Source organism: Scomber scombrus, chromosome 5 (genome assembly GCF_963691925.1).
Source record: "Scomber scombrus chromosome 5, fScoSco1.1, whole genome shotgun sequence".
Taxonomy (NCBI): Eukaryota; Metazoa; Chordata; class Actinopteri; order Scombriformes; family Scombridae; genus Scomber; species Scomber scombrus.
Genome location: NC_084974.1, coordinates 31,069,850 through 31,095,927, shown reverse-complemented (window position 1 = coordinate 31,095,927; position 26,078 = coordinate 31,069,850). Strand labels below are relative to the sequence as shown.

Below are 26,078 nucleotides of genomic sequence, written 5' to 3'. Positions count from 1 at the left end.
GTGTGAGTGTGACAGAGAGAAAGAGAGAGAAAGAGAAAAAGAGAGAAGGAGGAAGAGGAGGATTGTCCCAAAAATGTTCCTGCAGTGGAAACTTGGATTCTAGCAGAAAGTTGGATTTTATTGGATCGATTTACAACTTTATGGACAGTTAAGAGCGGATGGGAAATATACAGAGATAAAAAAGATGACTGGTGTTGACACTTCTTTTCCTGACATCATTTAAAGGGCATTTCTTCTTTTTTGGATGGACTCAGGGAAGAGAAGCAGAGGTGATATGTGACTAACCTGAGCGGATATTTGGACGTTTTTCCCACGTGTGTGTGTAAAGAAGATAAAGAAGAAACACTTTACACACTTTTCACACTTGAAGTTGTGGATATTACATTTTTTCCATTTCTGTGTGGAGTATAAGACTGCGTTGGACATCTTTATCTATCTGAGGTTGTGTGTGTGTGTGTGTGTGTGTGTGTGTGTGTGTGTGTGGTTGTGCACGTGAAGATGTACAAGCGTCGGGACTATGTGGAGCTCTATGAGAAGGATCAGGCCAAATGGGCGCTGCTACGCAACGTCAACACTGTGATGAAACAGAGCACGCTGCTGCCGGTATGCTGTGGATGTGTGTGTGTGTGTGTGTGTGTGTGTGTGTGTGTGTGTGTGTGTGTGTGTGTGTGTGTGTGTGTGTGCGTGTGTGTGTGTGAAGATTCATGAGTGATAATTGTATGTATTTACTCTGCAGGGTTTGTTTTGCGTAAGATACGTACGTGTTTGTGTGTGTGTGTGTGATCATTTGTTTCATGCATCATTACATCAATTATAGGTCTGATACCTGTGTGTGTGTGTGTGTGTGTGTGTGTGTGTGTGTGTGTGTGTGTGTGTGTGTGTGTGTGTGTGTGTGTGTGTGTGTGAGAGAGAGAGAGAGAGATTCTGTCTTATCTCACTTTTCATGACTGTGTGGTAAAATAATTATGTTTTCTGTCACGAAATGAATCATAATTGTACATCTGATAACTGTGTTTAAATGTACACACTTGACCCTGTGTGTGTGTGTGTGTGTGTGTGTGTGTGTGTGTGTGTGTGTGTGTGTGTGTGTGTGTGTGTGTGTGTGTGTGTGGCAATTTGTGGCAATTTGTGGCAATGATTGTGAACTAAACACTCCTTTGATATACGCAGTGTTTTAACTTCAGTCTTTTACATCATTGAAGTTAATTGGCTACCTTAAAATGAATAGTCTGAGAAGTTGGGAAATTTGCCTTAAGATGTTTATTTAGATTATTTTTTTTCTTTTTATATCTTTATTTAAACAAGGACAAAGCACAAAAAACAGCTTATTTCCATCTGCAGTCGCGGGAAAGTTATTATGGTTATTTTTGGGCAGCACCATCACATAGTCTGTATCACACTAACAATTATACAGACACATGTAAAAACAAACACACATCAACATATAAATATCAACACATTCATACAGAACAACTATAGAATTAAAGTTCATTACAATTTAAAATCTGAATCCCTGGAAAATGAAATTATCAAAGTTTTAAGCTCGGCTGGAAGTATCAAAGATTTTGATGGCTGTAAACAAAGGAGCAGGTCCCATCTCCTCACCTATCTGCACTAACTGTTCTCTCCTCTCCTTCATATAACGACGCTCTGCTGGTCAGACGTGCTCCCCGTCCACCTAACTGACATATTACTGGTATATACTGTATTTCGAGGTTTTTTCTTTCCCTTCCAGCAGCTTCCAATCCAGGATGAACTGTCTGACTGGGCCAGGAGATCATGTGGTGGTGGTGGTGGGGGGCATTGGGGGGCCCATCATTACCGTTTTCAACCTGCACCATTTAATGATGTTATATCCAGTCTGAAAACAAGTCTTCCCCAAGTCCCAAACAGCCACAAAGACAATAACGCTCAATGTGAAATAAAGTGGGTTTTATTTACATAATGAAATATATACAGTACCAGTCAAATGTTCAAATGAATGGGAAAGTGTGTCGACTGGTACTGTATCTACATATAAAAAGCTGGTTTTAAAATAACATTTAACCTTCATGTCGTCCTCCCGGGTCAAATTGACCCCGTCTGACCCCGTTCCTCCCTTCCTTATTTCCTTCCTGCATCCCCCTTTCTTCCTTCCTTCTGTCCTTCCTTCCTCCATACCTTCCTCCTTTCCTTCTTTCCCCTGTCCCTCTTTCCTTCCTTCCTCCCTTCTTTCCATTCCTCCCTTCCTTCCTCCCTCCTTCTTCCTCCCTTCCTTCCTCCCTCCTTTCCTTCCTTCTTCCTTCCTCCCTCCCTTCTTTCCTTCCGTCTTCCTCCCTTCCTTCCTCCCTCCATTCCTTCCTTCTTCTTCTGTTCCTTCCTTCCTTCGTCCCTCCTTTTCTTTCTTCTTCCTTCCTTCCTCCCTTCCTCCTTTCATCCCTCCTTTCCTCCTTTCCTTCTTCCTCCTTTCATCCCTCCTTTCCTCCTTTCCTTCTTCCTCCTTTCCTTCCTTCTTCCTCCCTTCCTTTCTTCCTCCTTTCCTCCCTTCCTTCCTCCCTCCATTCCTTCCTTCTTCTGTTCCTTCCTTCCTTCGTCCCTCCTTTTCTTTCTTCTTCCTTCCTTCCTCCCTTCCTCCTTTCATCCCTCCTTTCCTCCTTTCCTTCTTCCTCCTTTCATCCCTCCTTTCCTCCTTTCCTTCTTCCTCCTTTCCTTCCTTCTTCCTCCCTTCCTTTCTTCCTCCTTTCCTTCCTTCCTTCCTCCCTCCTTTCTTTCTTTCTTTCTTCCTCCCTTCCTTTCTTGACTCGAGGACAACAGGAGGGTTAAACACAAATTACGAACACAGTCTTAAAAAATACTAAAAATACTCAACCCAGTAGAGATAACACAGGTTTATGTGTCAGGCACAAAATAGAAAGATCGTCGTTTAGGTCAAAAAATGGCTAAAATCTCAGTTAAAATGCCCACAAAATATCGGGTTGGTGGTCTTGAACAGTTATCCATCCACCCAACTCGGCTCCTCTTAAAGGTGCAGTGTGTTGGATTTATTGGCATCTAGTGGTGAGGTCGAACACCTAACTACCTGTCTCTTACCCTTCTCTTTCAAAGGATGTAGGAGAACGTGCGGTCGCTACGAAACTCACAAAAAATGAGAAAGGCCAGTGTTTGGTTTGTCTTTTCTGGGCTACTGTAGAAAAAGGCGGCCTCCATTGGATGGGACCTGCTCCCTATGTAGATATAAAGGGCTCATTCTAGTTTCAGGTGATAATACACTAATTAAAACATACTTATGAAAATTATATTCCATTTCCGCCAAGTCTGTTCCTCTAGAGGCAACAAAATTCTACATACCTCACCTTTGAAAAGGCGATAATCACATTAGTTGCATTATCGGACGCCACTTGTTGTATCACTTGCATGAAAAATTGGACTTTGGCGTATCCGCTGCACGCTATGTGAAAGTGTAAAGTCGTGTTATTTGAACACAGATTGAAGAGAACAGGCTGAAATGTCTGCATGTCTGCAGGATGAAAACGGTGATGATGATTCAATTAATTCATCCAAGAAAACGTGGATTCTGATCAAGGCTGGGATCATCTTACAAAATATATCAATATACAATCATATCAATTACATTTTGATGACTTTTTCCTTTGGTTTGAATCATGGAGACGCTGAAATCAAGAGACGGTTCATTTCTGCTTCTGATTTCTAATGTGATTGTGGTTATTTCAGTTTTTGTGACTTCAGGCTTTGATCTAATTATGATTTTGTTGGCTTAATCTTAACCCTGGTTTTGGTTTTAATTCAGTTTATTTTTCCCTTTAAGGGCGACTATGTCTGGTTGGACTTGAAGACCGGTCGAGAGTTCGAGGTGCCGATCGGTGCCGTGGTCAAACTCTGTGACTCGGGACAGATTCAGGTGGTGGACGATGAAGGAAACGTAAGTGCTGCTTTTTGTTTTTTTTGTTTTTTTTACAAAGAGGCTGCAAATTGTTCTTCATAACCCTGGTTACTATTTAATTATCACACTTAGCAATAATACGAATACGGACCAGTATCAGAAGGTTTTAGGTCAGGAGTAGAAATCATTAAAACTGAATAACTGAATAATCGTTCGGTCTGTTTTATTTATTTATTTTTTAATTGAAAAAACTTTATCATGGGTTGAGCTGTGTAGTCTAGTATGAAGGGTTCATTAAAAGCTACTGGAGAGCAATTTCACTTTCAGCCACTAGGAGGAGCTCTAAGCGTCTGTAAACCAGAGCTGTTAATAGAGAGAGTTTGGACAACTCAACAATAGGCGCTGTAAATAACTTATATAGTAAATATACAGTGTTATATATCACATTCCTGTGTGTGCATGTGTGTGTGTGTGTGTGTGAGAGAGAGAGAGAGAGAGAAAGAGAGAGAGAGAGAGATTTAGACATAATGCTATAAATGCATACTTGCAAGACCATATAAATACTCTATTTGTATCTGCACATACACACATACGTACACATTAATTTTTCAATACACACAACACACTCTGACACCCATACCTACACATCCAGGTCATTTTGGATGTAACCACATTTTTCATTGGTCTGCTGTGCTTCATAATACAGGATAAGCAGGACTGAGGAACACTGCATTGTATTCTCCCATAGAGCTTAATACAGTTAAATGCTGTTATCGGATGGGAGGGGGAAACATACAATTTTGCTGCAGCCATAAGCTGAACAGCACGGGAAATTTAAAATGTGTCTTAATAACTTATTTCACTTGATCCTCACGTGTCATCTTCAATGAGAACTGTGTTAATTAGATAGATAGATTCCTGTATTGTCATTAGTACAAAATACAACGAAATTCAAAACCCAAGGCAGAGAACGGAGCTCAAAAATTTCCCAAATGAACATCATACTGCATTGAAGAAGGCTTTAAACTAGCGATTGAGACCATAAACACATTTTGAAAACGTTTACTGAGGTTAGAAATCAAGTGAAAAGTTGGTGAATTCTCCATTGACTTGTATAGAGACGGAAGTCCTTTTGACACCAAAACGGTCGCCCCCTGGTGGCCTTTTGATAGAATGCAGGTTTAAGTTACTTCCGCGTTGGCCTCATTTCAGAGGATCGGAACTCCCCGCCTGATTATAGCACAGAAAGGTTGTCCTAACCCTCTCTGTTAAGACTCTGCTGTAATAAACACCTCCACCTGGTGTTCAAGCCTCGGTAGCTTCGACTTGGTGGTAAGTTAGCCTGCTAGCTAGCTGAGTTAGCCTGCTAGCTAGCTAACCGGAGGAAACATGATGCAGACGAAGCCACACAAAAGTCCAGCGTGGTTGAAAAGCTTCCAGAAAGTAAAGGATAATGTTGTCAGGTGTGAAATAATATGTGGAGCAGATTTGAGCTATGGTGGTTTCACGTGGACAAAAAGCTGCTGTCTGCTGGGACGGTTGCTAAGGGAGACGGACCTGACGCTAATCACCAAGCTAGTGAAAGTACGTCAACAACAACAACAACAACAACAACAACAACAGTCTCAGAGAGAAAACTAACATTACGTCTCTCATTGCTAACATGTTGTGGTCTTTAAGCCTGTAAGATTTTTTCTTTTAATGAATGAATGTGTGTGTGTCAGGGCGACATGGCGGAAAACTGTATCACGATAAAAGTGTTTCATATCAGTCATATCGATATTTATTGATTTTTTAAATGGCCTATTTAAAATAAGGACCAGAGGAAAAAATATTCAATTTAAACACTTTTATTGTAAACTTCCTCTGATTTTAATCACCTCAGTTATCAATGAAGGCAGATGGAAAAAAATGTCAACACAACCATTAAAAAACACTCAAATATAAATAAGTCTGAATCAAAATGAACATTTAATTATCTCTTCACATTAAGGTGCAAACATAAACATTAAAGAAATGCTTAAAAATGGAGCATAAAGTGTTTTAAAATATGTGCAAAGTGTTTATTGTAAACATAGAAATTATGTTCCATAGTTTAGGAGCCGACACAGCAAAGGCACGTTCCCCTAGTTTAATGTCCCCTACCCATCGCCCCTCCAGGAGCACTGGATCTCCCCCCAGAATGCCACCAACATCAAGCCGATGCATCCCACCTCCATCCACGGGGTGGAGGACATGATCCGCCTCGGAGACCTCAACGAAGCCGGTATCCTCCGAAACCTGCTGATCAGATACAGAGAGAAACGAATATATGTGAGTATCACTGCAGTCCAGCACTTCTACTACTATACTACCACAAACTGATACAACTGTAACCTGCTCATCAAATACCGCAGAAAAAACTCAAAATATGTGAGCATTTTATCACCAGGTATGAAAAAGCCCTGCATTAATAAGCATTGATGTTATTTCAGTTGTGTAAATGTGAGTCATAGAGCTCATAGTAGAAGTTCTGCAAATGAGGAGAAAACATGTTTAACCCTCCTGTTTTCCTCAAGTCAAGGAAGGAAGGGAGGAAGAAGGAAAGAAAGGCGGAAGGAAGGAAAGGAGCAAGGAAAGGAAGGAAGGAAGGAAAGGAGGGAGGATGGAATGAAAGGAGGAAGGAAGGAAAGGAAGGAAGGATGGAGGAAATAAGGAAAGAAGGAAGGTAGGAGGGAGGGAGGGAAGGAAGGAAGGGAGGAAAGAGGAAGGAAAGAAAGAAAGAAGGAAGGTAGGAGGGAGGCAGAAAAGAAGGAAGGGAGGAAGGAAGGAAAGGAGGGAGGAAGTAAGGGAGGAAGGAAGAAGTAAGGAAAGGAGGGAGGAAATAAGGAAGGAAGGAAGGTAGGAGCGAGGGAGGAAAGAAGGAAGCAAAGAAGGGAGGAAGGAAGAAGAAGTAAGGAAAGGAGGGAGAAAATAAGGAAGGAAGGAAGGGGGGAGCAAAGGAGGAAAGAAAGAAGGGAGGAAGGAATTAAGGAAGGAACAGTCAAAACAGACGGGGTCAATTTGACCCGGGGGACGACACAAAGGTTAATTTGAGTATTTTAAGTTCACATGTAATGAGTTATTTATTTTCACTAACTCACTTTATTACTAAATCTGTTATTTATGTCATGACTTGAAGGCAGCACAAGCACAGAACAATCTTTCCATTGATATTATACCAATAAAAATGGTCAAACACTACTAATAATTACAGTTTAATAGTTTTATTAGAGCAGTAATGTCCATTCATTTCACACAGATGGTACTTTAAACTGCTTTCTTGCTTTCTTTAACCTTCACCTCTTTACTAACACTCAAAGTGATAATCTCCCAAATCCAACGTCGGACTTCTGCTGTTTTTCTGCTCCTCCTCTCCATTTCTTCTTCTTCTTCTTATTGCTTCTTGTATCTGTATCCTCTCTTTTGTCGCCTCTACCTTTGCTATCCTTCCGTGCTACCTCCCTCTTCCTGTTTCCTCTGAAGACAAACTGTGGTGGCAGGGTAAGTCGGCTCCTGGACATTGAGCGTGGCTGGAAAAAGAAAGCTGAAACTTATTGTAATGCAACACCTGCACGGCCGCAAAACAGCAACATATGTCGAATATTTCCTGTGTAGTTGAAGCTTTAAACTGCATGTATGTTGCATGCTTTGAATGTTTGCTCCGCCACCACCAACTCGCTGCTCTTTTAATATTAGATTTTTATATTTGATTTGATAAATAAACAAACATTTGCATTTAGTCCAAAAAGCATCTAAAAATAGATTTTCAAGCATTAATTGCAATTGTTTATTTATTAGTTTGGTGACCCTTGAATATTGAAACATGAATGAGTGTAAATGTAAATAAAATGAGTGTAAGAACAGAAATATTAAAGTTATGGGAAATTAGCTAAAGGATAAAAATGAGCTGATATCTATAGAGGTCTTACAGGCTGTTAGCATTAAATTGTGATCTATCATCTATCTGACCTGAATCAATGACTATCATATGCAGACGTACACCGGCTCCATCCTGGTGGCCATCAACCCGTATCAGCTGCTGCCGATCTACACGGCCGACCAGATCCGCCTCTACACCAACAAGAAGATCGGAGAGATGCCGCCTCACATCTTCGCCATTGCTGACAACTGTTACTTCAACATGCAGAGGAACAACCGCGACCAGTGCTGCATCATCAGGTAGGACAGAGCTCAAATTATAACACCTGTCAATCACGACGTAGCCACGCCCTAATGCATACCCTGCTTTATCGTCACATATAAAATCAGGGAGGCCAAAATGTCCCAAATGAACATCATACTGCATTGAAGAAGGCTTTAAACTAGCGATTGAGACCATAAACACATTTTGAAAACGTTTACTGAGGTTAGAAATCAAGTGAGAAGTTGGTGAATTCTCCATTGACTTGTATAGAGACGGAAGTCCTTTTGACACCAAAACGGTCGCCCCCTGGTGGCCTTTTGATAGAATGCAGTTTTAAATTACTTCCGCATTGGTCCTTATTTCAGAGGACCGGAGCTCCCCGCCTGGTTAATCGACACTAAAATATCTCAGCATGACATTTTCTAGACAAATTAAATAGTAACAATTATGTCCTGAAATTGTAACAAGTAAATCAGAATATTAACCATATTTTATTGTAGATATTTCCTGATTTAAATCACACAGTACACTGATTTCTATTGAACACTGATGCATTTAAAAGGTTAATTTGTTGCATGAAAATAAGGTTTTAATATATTAATACTCAGGAAAGGAAGGTATGAACAAGGTCACAGAGAGCAGATATGTTTCATAGCTTACTGACTTACTGACAGTCTTATTAAAAGCTTTTGTGTGACTTCGTAGCGGCGAGTCCGGAGCAGGAAAGACAGAAAGCACCAAACTGATCCTTCAGTTCCTGGCAGCCATCAGCGGTCAGCACTCCTGGATAGAGCAGCAAGTCCTGGAGGCCAATCCTATACTGGAGGGTAGGAACACACACACACACACACACACACACACACACACACACACACTATATATATATACAATATATGTGCTTGATTATATGCATAAATACTGTTTTTCTTGCTGTAATGATTTCTCCTGTTCATACTGACCATTAGAAGATCCTCCTCCTGTATAAACCTCTATATAAAAGTTTAATCTGAAGTTAATATGAAGCTTCAGTTTTGTCCACAATGAGTCAAATCTTCATCTTCTATGTTTCAACGTTACAGTGTTTTTAGTAGCAAAGTCTTTTTGTTACTATACTTCCACCACAGCTCAACAGGAAACACTAAGAGGGAATCTGATGCTAAAAAGACTGTAAATGTGTCAGATATCACTTGATATGACTAACTCACACTGATGAAGCTCAATAGAAGCTGATCAGATACGTTATAATGCATTTTTCTGCACTAAATGTCCATCACTTCAATTGAAAGCACATTTGAAGGTTTTATTGGTCAGTATGAACAGGAGGAATGATTACAGAGAGGAAAAACCTATTTTACTGTTCATATGGACACCTGACTGATGGTTTAAGACACACTTGAAAAATTGTCTTTTAAGGGAAACATGCTACATGCACCTGTGAAACTCTGAGATTAAATCTTTGGTGTAATCTTGAGGTTTGGTCAGACTTTACACACATAAATACTCATACGTATAATAATAAATGACGAAAGAGTACCAGCCAATCTTTGTATGAAGCAAGCAAAGTCCAAATTTGTTCTTAATATGATTTAAATATTGACGCACATGTTGACACGTACAGCTGGGTTTATACACACATATCTCTGCATCCTTATAACATCGCTATCATCGATCTCCCGCAGCCTTCGGCAACGCTAAAACCATCCGCAATGACAACTCCTCCCGCTTTGGGAAATACATCGACATCCACTTCAACAAGAGAGGAGCCATAGAAGGAGCCAAGATAGAGCAATACCTGCTGGAGAAGTCCAGAGTGTGTCGACAGGTACGACAACGCCTACACACCTGCTCACACTTTGCATTTTCTCTGTGATTCTTCTTCTATGACAGTAAAAACTAATGAGATTTTCAAGCTTATTTTTTCTGTTTCCTGTATTGTTTCTGCAGGCGCACGACGAGAGGAACTACCACATCTTCTACTGCATGCTGAAGGGAATGACTGCAGATGAGAAGAAGAAGCTGGGGCTCAGTAAAGCCACTGACTTCACCTACCTGACCATCGTGAGTAATGCTTCACCTCACCACCACCTTTACAGTTAGAGATCGGACCTTTTGAGACCTGAGCTTTTGTTTGTTGGTGGTTTGATGATGATGATGATGATGATGATGATGATGATGATGAACTAAGCATTGACTTTGAACAGGAAGTAGTTTTTGGAAAGTCCTCATATGGAGACAATGGGTTTATTTAACTGTATAACACAATTAATTCCTTACTTTTACACCAACGATAATAAAATCCTCAAACATCTTGATTAGCAGCGTCATAGCTTGTTGCTGTTGCTAAAATTAGTCAAATTTTTTAAAAGTGTATCAAACTACATATGATATTAAGCATAAATAAACAAGTTTCAACCATACAATTTGATAAGGTTTTGTACCAAGATGCCTGTCATCTCGTTTTTTACTACTGATTATTGTAATGTGCTTTTGCGACCACTAGGTGGCAGTTAGTTTCTACTCCTGTCTGCATGTTTTGTGCATGAAGTTTCTCTCTGGAACAAACTCCACAAACACAAATACACCAAGCATGTGTTGGACTTAAACCCGACTCTCTCTCTTCCTCTCTGCCTGCAGGGTAACTGTACTGTGTGTGACGGCCGTGACGACATGAAGGAATACTCCAACATCCGCTCTGCTATGAAGGTACCGAGTAAAACCACACACTCATATTATAATAAACATTAATAGACACTAGCTGCAGGTGTGTGTGTTGTTTTATTGCTTATTAGACTCTGGACTCATCCTACTGTACAGCTTTAATTATAGAGCATTTTGCACAAAAAAAAACTATGTGTGGTCTCTGTTTATTGTTACATACAAACATTAAAATGGAATTATTGAGAGAATATAAATCATTATTTTGGGATTCTGTGATTTTGATAAAATAGTGTGAATCTTCATTCAAGGGCCACAAACAGACCAATATGATCTGATGTGGGCCGGATCATTGAAAACATGGAAGTAATTAGGGAAGGAAGAGAAGACAGAAAGAATAGATGGAAATAAGGAAGGAAGTAAGAGAAGATGGAAGGAAGGAAGGAAGGAAGGAAGGAAGAAAAAGAAGACAGGAAAGAAAGAAAGATGAAAGGAAGGAAGGAAGGAAGAGAAGACAGGAAGAAAAGATGGAAGGAAGGAGGGAAGGAAGGAAGGAAGGAAGGAAGGAAGGAAGGAAGGACAAATGGAAGGAAGGAAAAGAAGGCAGAGAAGACAGGAAGAAAAGATGGAAGGAAGGAGGGAAGGAAGGAAGGAAGGAAGGAAGGAAGGAAGGAAGGAAGGAAGGAATAAAGGACAAATGGAAGGAAAAGAAGAAAGAGAAGACAGGAATGAAACAAAGAAAGAACAGATGCAAGGAAGGAAGGAAGGAAAATAAGGAAAGAAGAAAGGAAGAGGATTGCTGTTATATATGAATTGGCAGTTACACTCAGTTTAAAGCTTCTTGTTTGTTTCCATTTATTCTTTCAGGATTAAAAACTATACATGTTCATCTTTGAGTCTTGTGTGAATCTTTGATGCAACATTCAACATAAACAGTTGTTTTTGAGCCAGTTTGTGACACAAATGTTGAAGCTTCTCCTCTAACACACTGTTGTTCTGTTCTGCAGGTTTTAATGTTCACAGACAAAGAGAACGGAGAGATCTCTAAGCTGCTGGCTGCTATCTTACACATGGGGAACCTCCGATATGAAGGTTCTTCTTCTTCTTCTTCTTCTTCTTCTTCTTCTTCTTCTCTGTGCTGCCGTCAGCTTCCATCTTTTACTGTCTGAACATTTAGCAGCTTTTAAAAAATCCTCATATTATACTGTGTTTGACCTTTGACCCTGCAGCACGCACCTATGACAACCTGGACGCCTGCGAGGTGGTGAGAAGCCATCACCTCACTACTGCTGCTACTCTGCTGGAGGTGAGACACACACACACACACACACGCACGTACGCACACGCACACACGTACACACGCACAGATTAAACCTCCTGTTGTCCTCCTGGGTCAAATTGACCCCATCTCTTTTGACTGTTCCTTCCTTCCTTCCTTCCTTCCTTCCTTCCTTCCTTCCTTCCTTCCTTCCTTCCTTCCTTCCTTCATTCCTTCATTCCTTCTTTCCTTCTTTCCTTCCTTCCTCCCTCTTTCTTTAATTTTTCCTTTGTTCTTCCCCTCCTTCCCTCTTTCTTTGCTCCCTCCTCCTTCCATACTTCTTTCCTCACTTCCTTCCTTCCTTCTTTCCTCCCTTCCTTCCTCCTCCCTTCCTTCCTTCTTTCCTCCCTTTCTCCTCCCTTCCTTCGTTTGTTCCTTCCTTTCTTCATCACTTCCTTCTCTCCTTACTTCCTTCCTCTTTTCCTCCCTCCTTCCCTCCTTACTCCTTTCCTTCCTCTCTTCCTCCCTCCCTCCCTCCTTACTCCTTTCTTTCCTTCCTTCCTTCCTTCCTTCCTCCTGTCCTTCCTTGACCTTAAGTTAAACATTAGTTAAAGCTGAGACTGACAGGAGCTCTTGAATATTCATGTATTGTATTTGTGTGTGTGTGTGTGTGTGTGTGTGTGTGTGTGTGTTCAGGTGGACGGGAAGGATCTGATGAACTGTCTGACCAGTCGGACTCTGATCACCAGAGGAGAGACGGTCTCTACTCCACTCAGCAAGGAACAAGCTCTGGATGTACGCGACGCTTTTGTAAAGGTACGAAAAAACTGAATTATTATTATAATTATACTTATTTGTATTATTATAACGGACATATCATGCATGTTTGTAAAAATGCTGCCTGCAAGTCAAAAGTCAGGGCTTCAACATGCGCTGAACGCTTCCTTTGCATTAGTTAGTTATATCTACTTCCTCCTCGAGATGATGTCAGATTGTTCATGGTTTCCCTTTAACCCTCCTGTTGTCCTCGAGTCAAGGAAGGGAGGGAGGGAGGAAGAAGGAAGGAAGGGAGGGAGGAAGGAAGGAAAGGTGGGAGAAAGGAAGGACAGAAGGAAGGAAGGGAGGGAGGAAGGGAGGAAGAAGGAAGGGTGGGAGGGAGGAAGGAAGGAAAGGTGGGAGAAAGGAAGCAAGGAAGGGAGGAAAGTAGGAGGGATGGAGAAAGGAAAGAAGGAAGGAAGGAAGGAAAGTAGGAGGGAGGGAGAAAGGAAAAAAGGAAGGGAGGAAGGAAGGAAAGAAGGGAGGAAGAAGGAAGGAAAGGAGGGAGGAAGGGAGGAAGAAGGAAGGAAGGGAGGAAGGAAGGAAAGGTGGGGGAAAGGAAGGACAGAAGGAAAGTAGGAGGGAGGGAGAAAGGAAAAGAGGAAGGAAGGAAAGAAGGACAGAGGAAAGAAGGAAGGTAATGGGGAGGAAAGAAAGATATAAGGAGAAAGGAAAAGAGGGAGAGAGGAAAGAAAGAACGAAGTAACAGTCAAAACAATTAATGAAGTTTCAAACTGGAAATCAATGCAAAGAGATTCCAGTGGAATGAAAATATAAATATTTATAGAGCTGGAAATGTGCAGAATTCGCCTCTATTAGAGAAACGACCCAATACAGGAAGTTAAAGTGTTGAATCAGGACTCTGTGTGTGTGTGTGTGTGTGTGTGTGCGTGTGCAGGGTATATACGGACGTCTGTTTGTGTGGATCGTGGAGAAGATCAACGCAGCCATCTACAAGCCTCCGTCCTCTCAGACCAAAGTGATGCGACGCTCCATCGGACTGCTGGACATCTTCGGCTTTGAGAACTTCACCGTCAACAGGTACGAACACACAAACACACAAACACACAAACACACACCTTTATTTTATCTTAATATTCACCTTTTAATGTTTATTTAAACTTAACCTTCCTGTTGTCCTCGAGTCAAGGAAGAAAGGGAGGAAGAAGGAAGGAAGGGAGGGAGGGAGGGAGGGAGGAAGGAAGGAAGGAAGGAAGGAAGGAAGGAAGGAAGGAAGGAAGAAAGAAAGGGAGGAAGGACAAAGGAAGGAAAGGAGGGAGGAAGGAAGGAAGGGAAGAAGGAAGGAAGGAAGGTAGGAGAGAGGGACAAAGGAAAAGAGGAAGGAAGGAAAGAAGGACAGAGGAAAGAAGGAAGTATGGAAGGAAGGTAGGAGGTAGGGAGAAAGGAAGGGAGGAAGGAAGGAAAGAAGGACAGAGGAAAGAAGGAAGGAAAGTAGGAGGGAGGAAGAAAGGAAAAGAGGAAGGGAGGAAGGAAGGAAAGAAGGACAGAAGAAAAGAGGAAGGAAGTAAAGAAGGACAGAGGAAAGAAGGAAGTATGGAAGGAAGGTAGGAGGTATTGAGAAAGGAAAAGAGGAAGGGAGGAAGGAAGGAAAGAAGGACAGAAGAAAAGAGGAAGGAAGTAAAGAAGGACAGAGGAAAGAAGGAAGTATGGAAGGAAGGTAGGAGGTAGGGAGAAAGGAAGGGAGGAAGGAAGGAAAGAAGGACAGAGGAAAGAAGGAAGGTTGGTAAGAGGGAGGGAGAAAGGAAAAGAGGAAGGGAGGAAAGAAGGACAGAGGAAAAGAGGAAGGGAGGAAGGAAGGGGGAGGAAAGAAAGAGAGAAGAATGGAGGGAGGAAAGAAGGAAGGAAGGAAGGAAGGAAAGAAAGAAAGAAGGAACAATCAAAACAGGAGGACAACAGGAAGGTTAAACTTAAACTTCTTCCTCTCACCTTATCGTCACATATCCTCTAATTAAAGAGCATCAATCTCTTCTCGTCTCGTCTCGTCTCCTCTCCTCTCCTCTCCTCTCCTCTCCTCTCCTCTCCTCTCCTCTTCCCTCCTCCCCTCCCTCCCTCCCTCCATCCCTCCCTCCCTCCGTCCTGCAGCTTCGAGCAGCTGTGCATCAACTTCGCCAACGAGAACCTGCAGCAGTTCTTCGTCCGTCACGTGTTCAAGCTGGAGCAGGAGGAGTACAACCTGGAGCACATCAACTGGCAGCACATCGAGTTCACCGACAACCAGGACGCGCTGGACATGATCGCCATCAAACCCATGAACATCATCTCGCTCATCGACGAGGAGAGCAAGTTCCCCAAGGTACGTACACGAATGATCAGAGACTCTGCAGCTTCCTCTCAGCTTTACGGAGCTTTATATTTGAGTTTCAGCTCATTGTTTAGATGTTTAGATGTGTTTTCATGTTAAACCAACACTATGGATTTATTAAAATATTTTATGTCTTAATTACTGTATGATGCTGTACACTTAGTCACAGTTATTACTTGTAATTTGCCATTTTTTACTGTTATTACTGAAACTCAGAAGCCAGTAAATCCCTGTAAATTTACAAGATGAATACAACATTAAAATACTGTAATTTTATATATAAACACCCTTCCTTCGCCATCTCACCTGCATGTTTGGGGGCTGAGAGAGGATCCACTCTGCAAGCTTTGCGGACAGAGAGGGACGCTGGTGCACATATTATCAGGGTGCAAAATAGCGCTATCCCAAGGACGGTATAGGTGGCGCCATGATAAAGTCCTTCTGTCTCTTGCCGACACACTGGAGTGGGAGAGGTGCAAAAAGAAACAAGTCTGCACAACCATAAAAAAACCCAATCACTTTCATTAAGGAGGGTGCCAGGCCCGCCACCAACAAAAAAACAAAAACAGGCCTGCTACAAACCGCAAATTCCTGGGAGATGGCGGTTGAGAAAAGGCTGAAGTTCCCAGAGGTGGTGCACACAACCCTCCGACCAGACATCGTGCTGTGGTCGAGCAAGGACCAGAAGGGAAGGCCCTCAAGTACCAGTCTTTGGTCCAAGGCTGTAAGGACAAGGGCTGGCAGGTGTGGCTCTTCCCGGTGGAGATAGGCTGCAGAAGCTTCCCTGCCAAGTCGGCATGGCAGTTGCTGTCAGTACTTGGCCTCGACGGGAGAAGTAAAAAGCAAGCTGCTCGCAGGATGGGGGAGGAGGCAGAGCGAGCCTCCTGCTGGCTGTGGCGCAAAAGGGAGGAGGAAAGCTGGAGGTCAGGAGCGGATAGGCAGTGATTTGGCCAATCACTGCCGGACCGCCAACTGGAGAGTGTAGTGGTTGAGGGCAGAAACACTCAATGAAGGTCGGACACCACCTGACGATATCTGTTCCTGACCAAAGGCTACAGTTACCAAGACATTGGTAACAAAAATGCACTCATTAGTGTATGTCTTAAGTTATGTTTTTTACGGCAACACATTGGCCCATATTTTCCTGCAGATATTAGACTTTACATTCAGCAGCTGGACAGAAACACGACTCCTAATGAATCATAATCAGCAAGAGATTAGCTTCACTCTAAAGTTAATTAATGAATGAATGACTGATTCTTCCTGCAGGGAACAGATTCCACGATGCTGAACAAACTGAACTTTCAGCACAAACTCAACACGTACTACATTCCTCCGAAGAACAACTACGAGACGCAGTTCGGCATCCAACACTTCGCCGGAGTCGTTTACTACGAGACGAGAGGTCAGAGTCACAACACACACACACACCCACACACACACACACACACACACACACACACACACACACACACACACACACACCAGAGAGAGACATTAATACTACTACTAATAAAATGTTTCTTTATTAGTCGACTATATGTACGTATAAGGTCTGAGATATTTAATGAAGCGAGTTTGATTATCACACATGTTCTATTATTGTGTGTGTGTGTGTGTGTGTGTGTGTGTGTGTGTGTGTGTTCGTCCTGCAGGCTTCCTGGAGAAGAACAGAGACACTTTATACGGTGACATCATCCAGCTGGTTCACTCCTCCAAAAACAAATTCATCAAGCAAATCTTCCAGGCTGATGTCGCTATGGTAACGGACGTCCACACACACACACAGACACACGCACGCACACACACACACACACACACACACACACACACACACACACACACACACACACACACATGCTTGAACACAAATCTAACCTTCACCTTAAAAACAAGTCTGATGCCTCAGATTAGAAGCAGCGCGTCTGGAAGTCTGAGAATCGACTGAGTGCACAAATGCCAGCAGTTTATCAGTGTCAATTGGTGTAACCAGTCTTTTTTAATAAAATTATTGTATAAAGGAAAATAAATGTGAACTAACACATTTCACATCATTTGTTAAAACTTATTTAGAAATAAATGGTTGTTTTTATGATACGTCCTGTTCAATATTGACAAAATGCATTAAGATCTAAATGTACTACAGTCTACAGTTAGCCGAGTTAGCCGCCGAGCTAACCGCCGAGTTAGCCACCGAGCTAGCCGCCGAGTTAGCCACCGAGCTAGCCGCCGAGCTAACCGCTGAGTTAGCCGCCAAGCTAGCAGCTGAGTTAGCCGCCGAGCTAGCAGCTGAGTTATCAGCTGAGTTAGCTGCCGAGTTAGCAGCAGAAAGCTCTCAGACCTAGTGTCCATGTTTCTGGGTAGAGGTGGTGACTTTGATTGACAGGTGACACTTGGTAGGGGGCGGGGCTTCAGCGGACTCGGCGGGCACTCCACAGCGTTTGGTAGCAGAGAAATAGGCTTTTACACAACTTTGAAGCCTAATTTCATATATTTGGCGATTTTTTTAACCATTCAAATTTGGCAGGGTGGTTAACAACACACTTTTCTGTGGTATGTCAAACTCAGAACACATATTTATTCTTACTTTACACGGACTTTAACAGACTCAGACTTGTTTGGAGGCTTTTTTCTTCTTCTGATTTTCTTCATTCGCATGTTTCTCAGTAATGTTTCAGCTCAAAGCTTCATTACAGCCTCTTACTGTCTCCTTGTTCTTCCCTCTGTGTGAGTTATGTGTGTGTGTGTGTGTGTGTGTGTATATGTGTGTGTGTGTGTATGTGTGTGTGTGTGTTGCATGTCTCTAGTTTCTGTGTGGTTACTCTCCCGGTAGCTCAGTAGGTCTACCTGCCGGCTCTCTGCCAAAGGTAAACAATAACTAAAAACATCTGTTGAGCCTTCAAACATCTGCACTTCACAATGATGTGTTCAAGCTCATCAACTTCAACTTCTCATTTTCATTCTCTCTCTTTTTCTTTTTCCTTTTCTTAACAGTCCATGCTGTGTTTAGTATTTAAGGGTAAAACTGAGAACTGAGGCAGAGATCACACTGATGCTAATGCTGCGATGACTCAACCCTCCTGTTGTCCTCGAGTCAAGGAAGGAAGAAGGGAGGAAGAAGGAAGGGAGGAAGGAAGGAAGGGAGGGAAAGGAGGAAGGGAGGAAGGAAGGAAGGAAAGGTGGGAGAAAGGAAGGGAGGAAGGAAGGAAGGGAGGAAGGAAGGAAGGAAGGAAAGGTGGGAGAAAGGAAGGAAAGGATGGAGGAAGAAGGAAGGAAATGAGAGGGGGGAGGAATGAAGGAAGGGAGGAAGAAGGAAGGAAAGGAGGGAGGAAGAAGGAAGGAAGGGAGGACGAAGGAAGGAAAGGAGGGAGGAAGAAGGAAGGAAAGGAGGGAGGAAGAAGGAAGGACGGAATATGACGTAACACCAGTGGGAGCTTTATAGCCCTCACTGGTGTTACACTTTATTCTGTGCAGCGATACACATTTTCATATATGTAATATACAATGTTCACCTGGACAATAAAATAGTGATTGTGAATTTCTTTTTTTTCCATAAGATTAATAACAAAGAGGGATTAATCCAACATTTTATTAATGAATAATGTGGAATTTATGAATGTGAACTGGTGTAGAGACTAATTATGAGTCAGAATATGAACAGCATGTAAAGGGTTAAACAGACACAGTAGCACATCAAGCTTTTAATTGAGGTTTAAAGCTTATTATGTTATTATACTTGAATTTTGGAGCTTTATTTATCCTCCGTACTGATAAAGCAGCATCACATGGTTGGTTTTATGGATTCCTTATAGTGTTTAGTTTCATATGACACCAGTATGTTCACAAAAAACTGAGAACTGGTGATTTAGTTTGATGGAGGCAGAGCTCACACTGATGCTAATGCTGCGATGACTTAACCCTCCTGTTGTTGGGAGGGAGGAAGGAAAGGAGGGAAGAAGGGAGGAAGGAAGGAAGGAAGGAAGGAGAGGAAGGAAGGGAGGGAGGAAGAAGGAAAGGAGGAAGGAAGGGAGGAAGAAGGAAGGAAAGGAGGGAGGCAAAAGGAAGGAAATCAGGGAGGAAGGAAAGGAGGAAGAAGGAAGGAAGGGAGGAAGAAAGAAGTAAGGAAGGAAAGGAGGGAGGAAGAAGGAAGGAAGGGAGGGAGGAAGGAAGGAAAGGTGGGAGGAAGGAAGGAAGGGAGGGAGGAAAGGAAAGAAGGAGGGAGGGAGAAAGGAAAAGAGGAAGGAAGGGAGGAAGAAGGAAGGGAGGAAGAAGGAAGGAAGGAGGGAGGAAGGAAGGAAAGGTGGGAGAAAGAAAGGGAGGAAGGAAGGGAAGGAAAGGAGGGAGGGAGGAAGAAGGAAGGGAGGGAGGAAGATGGAAGGGAGGGAGAAAGGACAGAAGGAAGGGAGGAAGGAAAAGAGGAAGGGAGGAAGAAAGGAAAGAAGGACAGAGGAAAGAAGGAAGGTAATAGGGAGGAAAGAAAGAAAAGGAGGGTTGGAAGAAGGGAGGAAGAAGGAAGGGAGGAAGAATATATATGACACCAGTAATTTCACTCTGAGGGTTAAAATATTCATACCAAAATAGAAAAGCAGCAAAAATCCTTCAAAAAACCGAAGATCAGAGAGAAAAAGACAGAAACTGCAACATCAGCCGTTCAGAGACAGAAAGAGGAAAAGACTCAGGAAGGGACGTTTATAACGCTGGTCTCACTGTGTTTGTGTCCATGTGACTGTGTGTGTGTGTGTGTGTGTGTGTGTGTGTGTGTGTGTGTGTGTGTGTGTGTGTGTGTGTGTGTGTGAAGGGGGCGGAGACCAGGAAGCGTTCTCCCACCCTCAGCAGTCAGTTTAAGAGATCTCTGGAGCTGCTGATGAGAACTCTGAGCGTCTGTCAGCCGTTCTTTGTTCGCTGCATCAAACCCAACGAATACAAGAAGCCCATGGTGAGTAACAGGAGCTTTATATGTTTATAATATATATATAATACATGTGTTTATGTTTGTAATATAATATATAATACATGTGTTTATGTTTGTAATGTATCACTCATATAAGGAGGAGAGTGATCTAGTTAAACAGCGTTACTATGGAGACAAATACACCCAAACTAAATGAGTCTGTTACAGTTAAAACATCTAAAGTTACATTTAAAGAGTTGTTATGTTTAGAAAGAAAGAAAAGTCATTTATTAGCAGGTTTAAAGGAAACGTTCACTTAATTACACTTAATGCAAAATCTATCTATCTATCTTTTGTCTTTTTAACCTAATTTTTTAGTCGAGCTTTTATTAAACTTAAAATCTCTTTTATTTATTTATTTCTAATTATCTTGGTTTTGTCTTTGTAATCTATTTTAACCTAGGTTTTATTACTTTTAATAAACTTTTACTTATCCTCTCTTGTTTATCTTATTTATTTTATTTGTTTTTTTTCTTTTTATCGCTTATTTTCTCTTGCGTGCGTTGGTCTCAATTTTTTATTTTTTTAAATTAGTAATTTGTTCTTTGCTTTACTTTATTTTCTATTATTATTATTATTATTATTATTATTATTATTATCAAGTTTAATCTTTTTTTAGATTTTGTCTGATTTTGCCTATTTTTTAATCTTGTTTTTTACTCTAAATTATATTTATTCATTTTATTTTGTCTTATTTAATTTTGCTTTATTTAATTTTAGAATTTCATTATAAATCCACATTTTTATTATTTATATATTTAAAACGTTTTTTTTCATTCTTAATTTCTCTACTTTATTTTATATTATTATTAATATAATTATTATTATTATTATTATTATTATTATCAAGTGTTATCTTATAGATTTTGTCTGTTTCTTTTTTCTGTATAAGCTCTTTTTTAATCTTGTTTTTTACTCTAACTTTTAATATACTTTTTCTCACTTATATTGCATTTATTTATTTGATTTTGTCTTATTTATTTTGCTGTGTTTGATTTTAGAATTTTATTACAAATCCACATTTCTGTTTACTTTTTTTTTTAACATTTTATCATCATTTATCTTATTTTTCTCAATTTCTTCTTTGTAATTTGTTCATTTTATTCTTTTTTCTTAATGCTACTATTTTAAGCAGTTCAGAGCTCAGCTGATTGTTAAGGACGCACTCAGAGGGTTTAACTGGTGTGTGTGTGTGTGTGTGTGTGTGTGTGTGTAGTTGTTTGACAGGGAGCTGTGTGTGCGTCAGCTGAGGTACTCGGGGATGATGGAGACTATTCGGATCCGCAGAGCTGGATATCCGATCAGATACACATTCGTAGAGTTCGTTGATCGATACAGAGTCTTAATGCCGGGAGTCAAACCAGCCTACAAACAGGTAGAGAGAGAGAGAGGGTGTGTGTGTGTGTGTGTGTGTGTGTGTGTGTGTGTGTGTGTGTGTGTGTGTGTGTGTGTGTGTGAGTGTGTGTGATCTATCTGTGTGTGTGTGTGTGTGTGTGTGTGTGTGATCTATCTGTGTGTGTGTGTGTGTGTGTGTGTGTGTGTGTGTGTGTGATCTATCTGTGTGTGTGTGTGTGTGTGTGTGTGTGTGTGTGTGTGTGTGTGTGTGTGTGTGTGATCTATCTGTGTGTGTGTGTGTGTGTGTGTGTGTGTGATCTATCTGTGTGTGTGTGTGTGTGTGATCTATCTGTGTGTGTGTGTGTGTGTGTGTCTCTGCTCTATGTCTGTGTGTGTGTGTGTGTGCTCTATCTGTGTGTGTGTGTGTGTGTATGTGTGTGTGCTCTATCTGTGTGTGTGTCTGTTCTATCTGTGTGTGTGTGTGTGTGTGTGTGTGTGTGTGTGTGTCTGTTCTATCTGTGTGTGTGTGTGTGTCTGTTCTATCTGTGTGTGTGTGTGTGTGTGTGTGTGTGCCTGCTCTATCTGTGTGTGTGTGTGTGTGTGTGTGTGTGTGTGTGTGTGTGTCTACTCTATCTCTGTGTGTGTGTCTGTTCTATCTGTGTGTGTGTGTGTGTGTGTGTGTGTGTGTGTGTCTCTGCTCTATCTGTGTGTGTGTGTGTGTGTCTCTGCTCTATCTGTGTGTGTGTGTGTGTGTGTCTCTGCTCTATCTGTGTGTGTGTGTGTGTGTGTGTGTGTGCCTGCTCTATCTGTGTGTGTGTGTGTGTGTGTCTCTGCTCTATCTGTGTGTGTGTGTGCACTGGGATCAAACAGACAGACGTCACCTCGTGTGTTTTGTCACCTTTCAGTTTTTTTTCCATAATTTAACAGCAGCTTGTTTTCATTGGACGTCGTCAACATGTTGCTTTTCTTTCATCTGTGTCTGTGTGTGTGTGTGTGTGTGTGTTTGTGTGACTGAAATATCAAGATCACAATTATCATCCTAATATTTGGTCCGTCCCATTAACTTACACAATGTGGGCAAAATAGTTTTATTCATCTATTCCTGCTGCATGGTCTAAAGTGTCTACTTATGAAAACAAACAGTGAAATCTGCCTTTATTGCATTTTCACAAAGAGAATAAAGCTCACAATTTCTTACACTGTGTTTTAAAGAGACTTCTGCATCTTTGAGATAATCCAGTCCAAAGTTTACCAGTCTAGGTGCTACTATACTTTCATTATGACCAAGTTTATTATTATTTCCCTGGATTTTGTATCGCCATAGTCCCTAAAATGTTACTATAAAATACAGGAATTGGGATTCAAATCACTTCTCAAACCAAAGTTACACCCTTTGATTATGGACCAAATACAGTGTCACTCATGTCTCTCATTGGATAATCACCTTCCTCACCTGTCTGGGATAATAATTGGTGATTTTTGGAATAAATATGAGGCAACACATTTCCATTTTTATATAATGTGGCTCAAATTAGGAAAATTAGTCAAATTTCTGGCCTAAAAGAAAAGTTTTTAAGGTGTGTTTTCTGAACAGTATGTAAGGGGTTTAAACCTTTTATTGATTAAAACCATAGACTGTATATAAAATGGACGTAACATCCGTGACGTCACCCATTGGTTTGTGGACTGCTGCTCAGAAGCCAATAGTATCGGATCTGAGCAGCGCCATCTTGAACATTTCAGGTGCATGCTGGGAAAAATAAAAACACAGATTCTACTTATATGGGCATCAGGAGGAGCATGAGGCGCCCTCCTGAACCTGTGAACCAATCAACCTGTCAATCACGACGTAGCCACGCCTAATGCATACCCTGCTTTATCGTCACATATAAAATCAGGGAGGCCAAAATGTCCCAAATGAACATCATACTGCATTGAAGAAGGCTTTAAACTAGCGATTGAGACCATAAACACATTTTGAAAACGTTTACTGAGGTTAGAAATCAAGTGAGAAGTTGGTGAATTCTCCATTGACTTGTATAGAGACAGAAGTCCTTTTGACACCAAAACGGTCGCCCCCCTGGTGGCCTTTTGATAGAATGCAGTTTTAAGTTACTTCCGAGTTGGCCTCATTTCAGAGGACCGGAACTCCCCGCCTGGTTGACCCTGATGAAAGCCTCAAGCTGAAACATGACTCAAAAAAACAAAAAACATCACCACATTTTTTCTCACTGAAGACAGAATCGGAGCGTTTAGAAGCTGAGCTCGTCTCTGCAGACTCTCTGTGTGACTGTTTGTGTTTCCGTTCATCAGGAGGATCTGAGAGGAACTGTCAGAGGATCGCTGAGGCCGTGCTCGGCAGAGACGACGACTGGCAGATGGGAAAGACCAAGATCTTCCTGAAGGTAATAAAGGGAGAGTCCACAACAAATATAACCAAAACCACTTAACCCTCCTGTTGTATTTAGGTCACAATTGCCTGAAAATCACATTAATGGTTCCACATTACATCATAAGATAAGATAAGAGTAGCCTTTATTGTTATTGTCCCGTCACCTATATGATGAAACTGGGAGCGCTGCTACTGACAGAGCATTACAATGAGCATCTGCATGTCAAAATAATAATAAAATATAACACTATATAACAGAATAGGTGCAGGTAATACATAATAAATATAATAAAGATGAGTTAGGCAGTAAATATATTGCATTAACTCACTACTTTCATTCAATTCTGGGTGTTTTATTAAGATTTATAACATCTAAAAGCTTCATTATAGACACAAAGACAACAGGAAGGTTACTCATTATGATTATTATTACATTAATATAATACACTGACTTTAAGAAAATCCAGATCGGATAAAATCTGACTTTTAAAATTGGGGGGGAACAACCCTTTATTATATCATTATGGTTTAAAATGGAGATAAAATGGAGGAAAAACCCTATTAAATAAGCTTTAGGTGGGACAGACGGGTGCAGACGTTCCTCTCTTTGTTTTCAAGTGACACCAAATACTGAAATAAAATGTTTCAGATCTTAAAGTTCGAAGGCAAAATATAAACTGGAGGGATTTAGTTTCAGGATGAACTGAAGGAGGCTGATTTCAGGTTTATCAGATTAAAACATTAGCAATGAATCACATGTTTTAATATTCTGTGTTTCCACTTTATTTGATCTTACTGGTATTAAAGTTATTAATTGGGTCTAAAAACATGACGTCACAGCTGAGTTTTAGCCGGGAAATGTGTGTTTGTGTCCTCGGAGAGAGAGATTTTATAATATAATAGTATAAAACTAAATAATAATAATAAGATAATAGTGTTATAAATCCCTGAATGTTGGACACTCACTGCAGCTGACTGGGAACCAACCAGTTTCATCCCAGTGGTGCTGTGATTGTTTCCAGTTGACGCGTCTGCTGACAGGAAAGGCTGTGTTTTTGTTTCCCTGTGTGTGTGTGTGTGTGTATCTGTGTGTGTGTGTGTGTGTGTGTGTGTGTGTGTGTGTGTGTGTGTGTGTGTGTGTGTGTGTGTGTGTGTGTGTGTGTGGTCGGTACTTTTAGGGACAAATGTCAGCTTTACTAACTGGGGACGAAAGCGATGTCACTGGTTCGGAAAAGCTGATTTTTATGTCAGTTTTTTAGGGTTAGGGTTTGGTTAAAGCTCCAGGAAGTGAATGTAAGTCTATGTAAAGTCCCCAAAAGTGACAGAAGTAAGAGTAAGTGGGTGTGAGGTCTGTTATAGGCTACTTTTAGGGACAAATGTCAGACTTAGGAGCAGTTAAATTCGGAAAAAAGCTTGGGTCAGTTTTTTAAGGTTACTGTTAGGTTAAATCTCCAGGAATGAATATAAGTAATGTAATGTCCCCAAAAGTGACGTAGGACAACCTGTATGTGTGTGTGTGCAGTCTTTCATAGTGTTTTTGGGACAAATGTCAGACTTAGGAGCGTTTTAATTGACAGAAAGTGTGTCCCTGATTTGGAAAAAGCTGATTTTTGGGTCAGTTTTTAAGGTAACTGTTAGGTTAAGTCTCCAGGAAATGAATATAAGTCAATGTAATGTCCCCAAAAGTCACCTAGGACAACCTGTGTGTGTCTTTCATAGTCTATTGGGCTTAGGAGCAGTTAATTAGGACTGGAGCTGTGTCCCCAGTTGTGAAAAAGCTGATTTTTATGTGAGTTTTTAAGGTTACTGTTAGGTTAAGTCTCCAGTATTGAATGTAAGTCTATGTAAAGTCCCCAAAAGTGACAGAAGTAAGAATAAGTGGGTGTGAGGTCTGTTATAGGCTACTTTTAGGGACAAATTTCAGACTTAGGACCAGTTAAATTGACGGAAGTTGTGTCCCAGATTTGGAAAAGCTGATTTTTATGTCAGTTTTTAAGGGTTAGGGTTCGGTTAAGTCTCCAGGAAATGAATATAAATCTTTGTAAAGTCCCTTAAAGTTACGATGAGTATTCACTATAAATGTCTATTCAATATAAATCACTCCAGTTTTATTGACGTGGCACCAAATCAGCACGCGGTTATCTCAGGCTCCAGTGTGTGTTGTGGTTTCCAGTGAGGTCAGACGTTGCTCAGGGTGAAAGGTCACATCCTAGCTGGTTGTCACGGCGACGCTGTTGTTGTTTTGGGGGGGGTTGGGTTTGTCCCCAGGGGTTAAATGAAACATCAGCTGAGAGTTTTATGTT

General features: G+C 41.2%; 1 protein-coding gene across 1 annotated transcript in view; it reads left to right on the top strand.

Annotated features, from left to right (window-relative positions):
- Window positions 1-498: 498 nt before the first annotated feature.
- The window catches only part of myo7aa (myosin VIIAa), a 64,077-nt gene continuing 38,497 nt past the window's right edge, over window positions 499-26,078 (top strand). Inside the window, 17 exon segments of the mRNA XM_062418510.1 lie at window positions 499-603; window positions 3,806-3,919; window positions 6,041-6,193; window positions 7,896-8,080; window positions 8,751-8,872; window positions 9,725-9,867; window positions 9,990-10,103; window positions 10,680-10,748; window positions 11,708-11,792; window positions 11,930-12,006; window positions 12,655-12,774; window positions 13,673-13,815; window positions 14,878-15,088; window positions 16,367-16,502; window positions 16,753-16,859; window positions 19,896-20,033; window positions 21,265-21,423. Of these exon segments, the coding sequence (XP_062274494.1) occupies window positions 499-603; window positions 3,806-3,919; window positions 6,041-6,193; window positions 7,896-8,080; window positions 8,751-8,872; window positions 9,725-9,867; window positions 9,990-10,103; window positions 10,680-10,748; window positions 11,708-11,792; window positions 11,930-12,006; window positions 12,655-12,774; window positions 13,673-13,815; window positions 14,878-15,088; window positions 16,367-16,502; window positions 16,753-16,859; window positions 19,896-20,033; window positions 21,265-21,423 (2,181 nt within the window).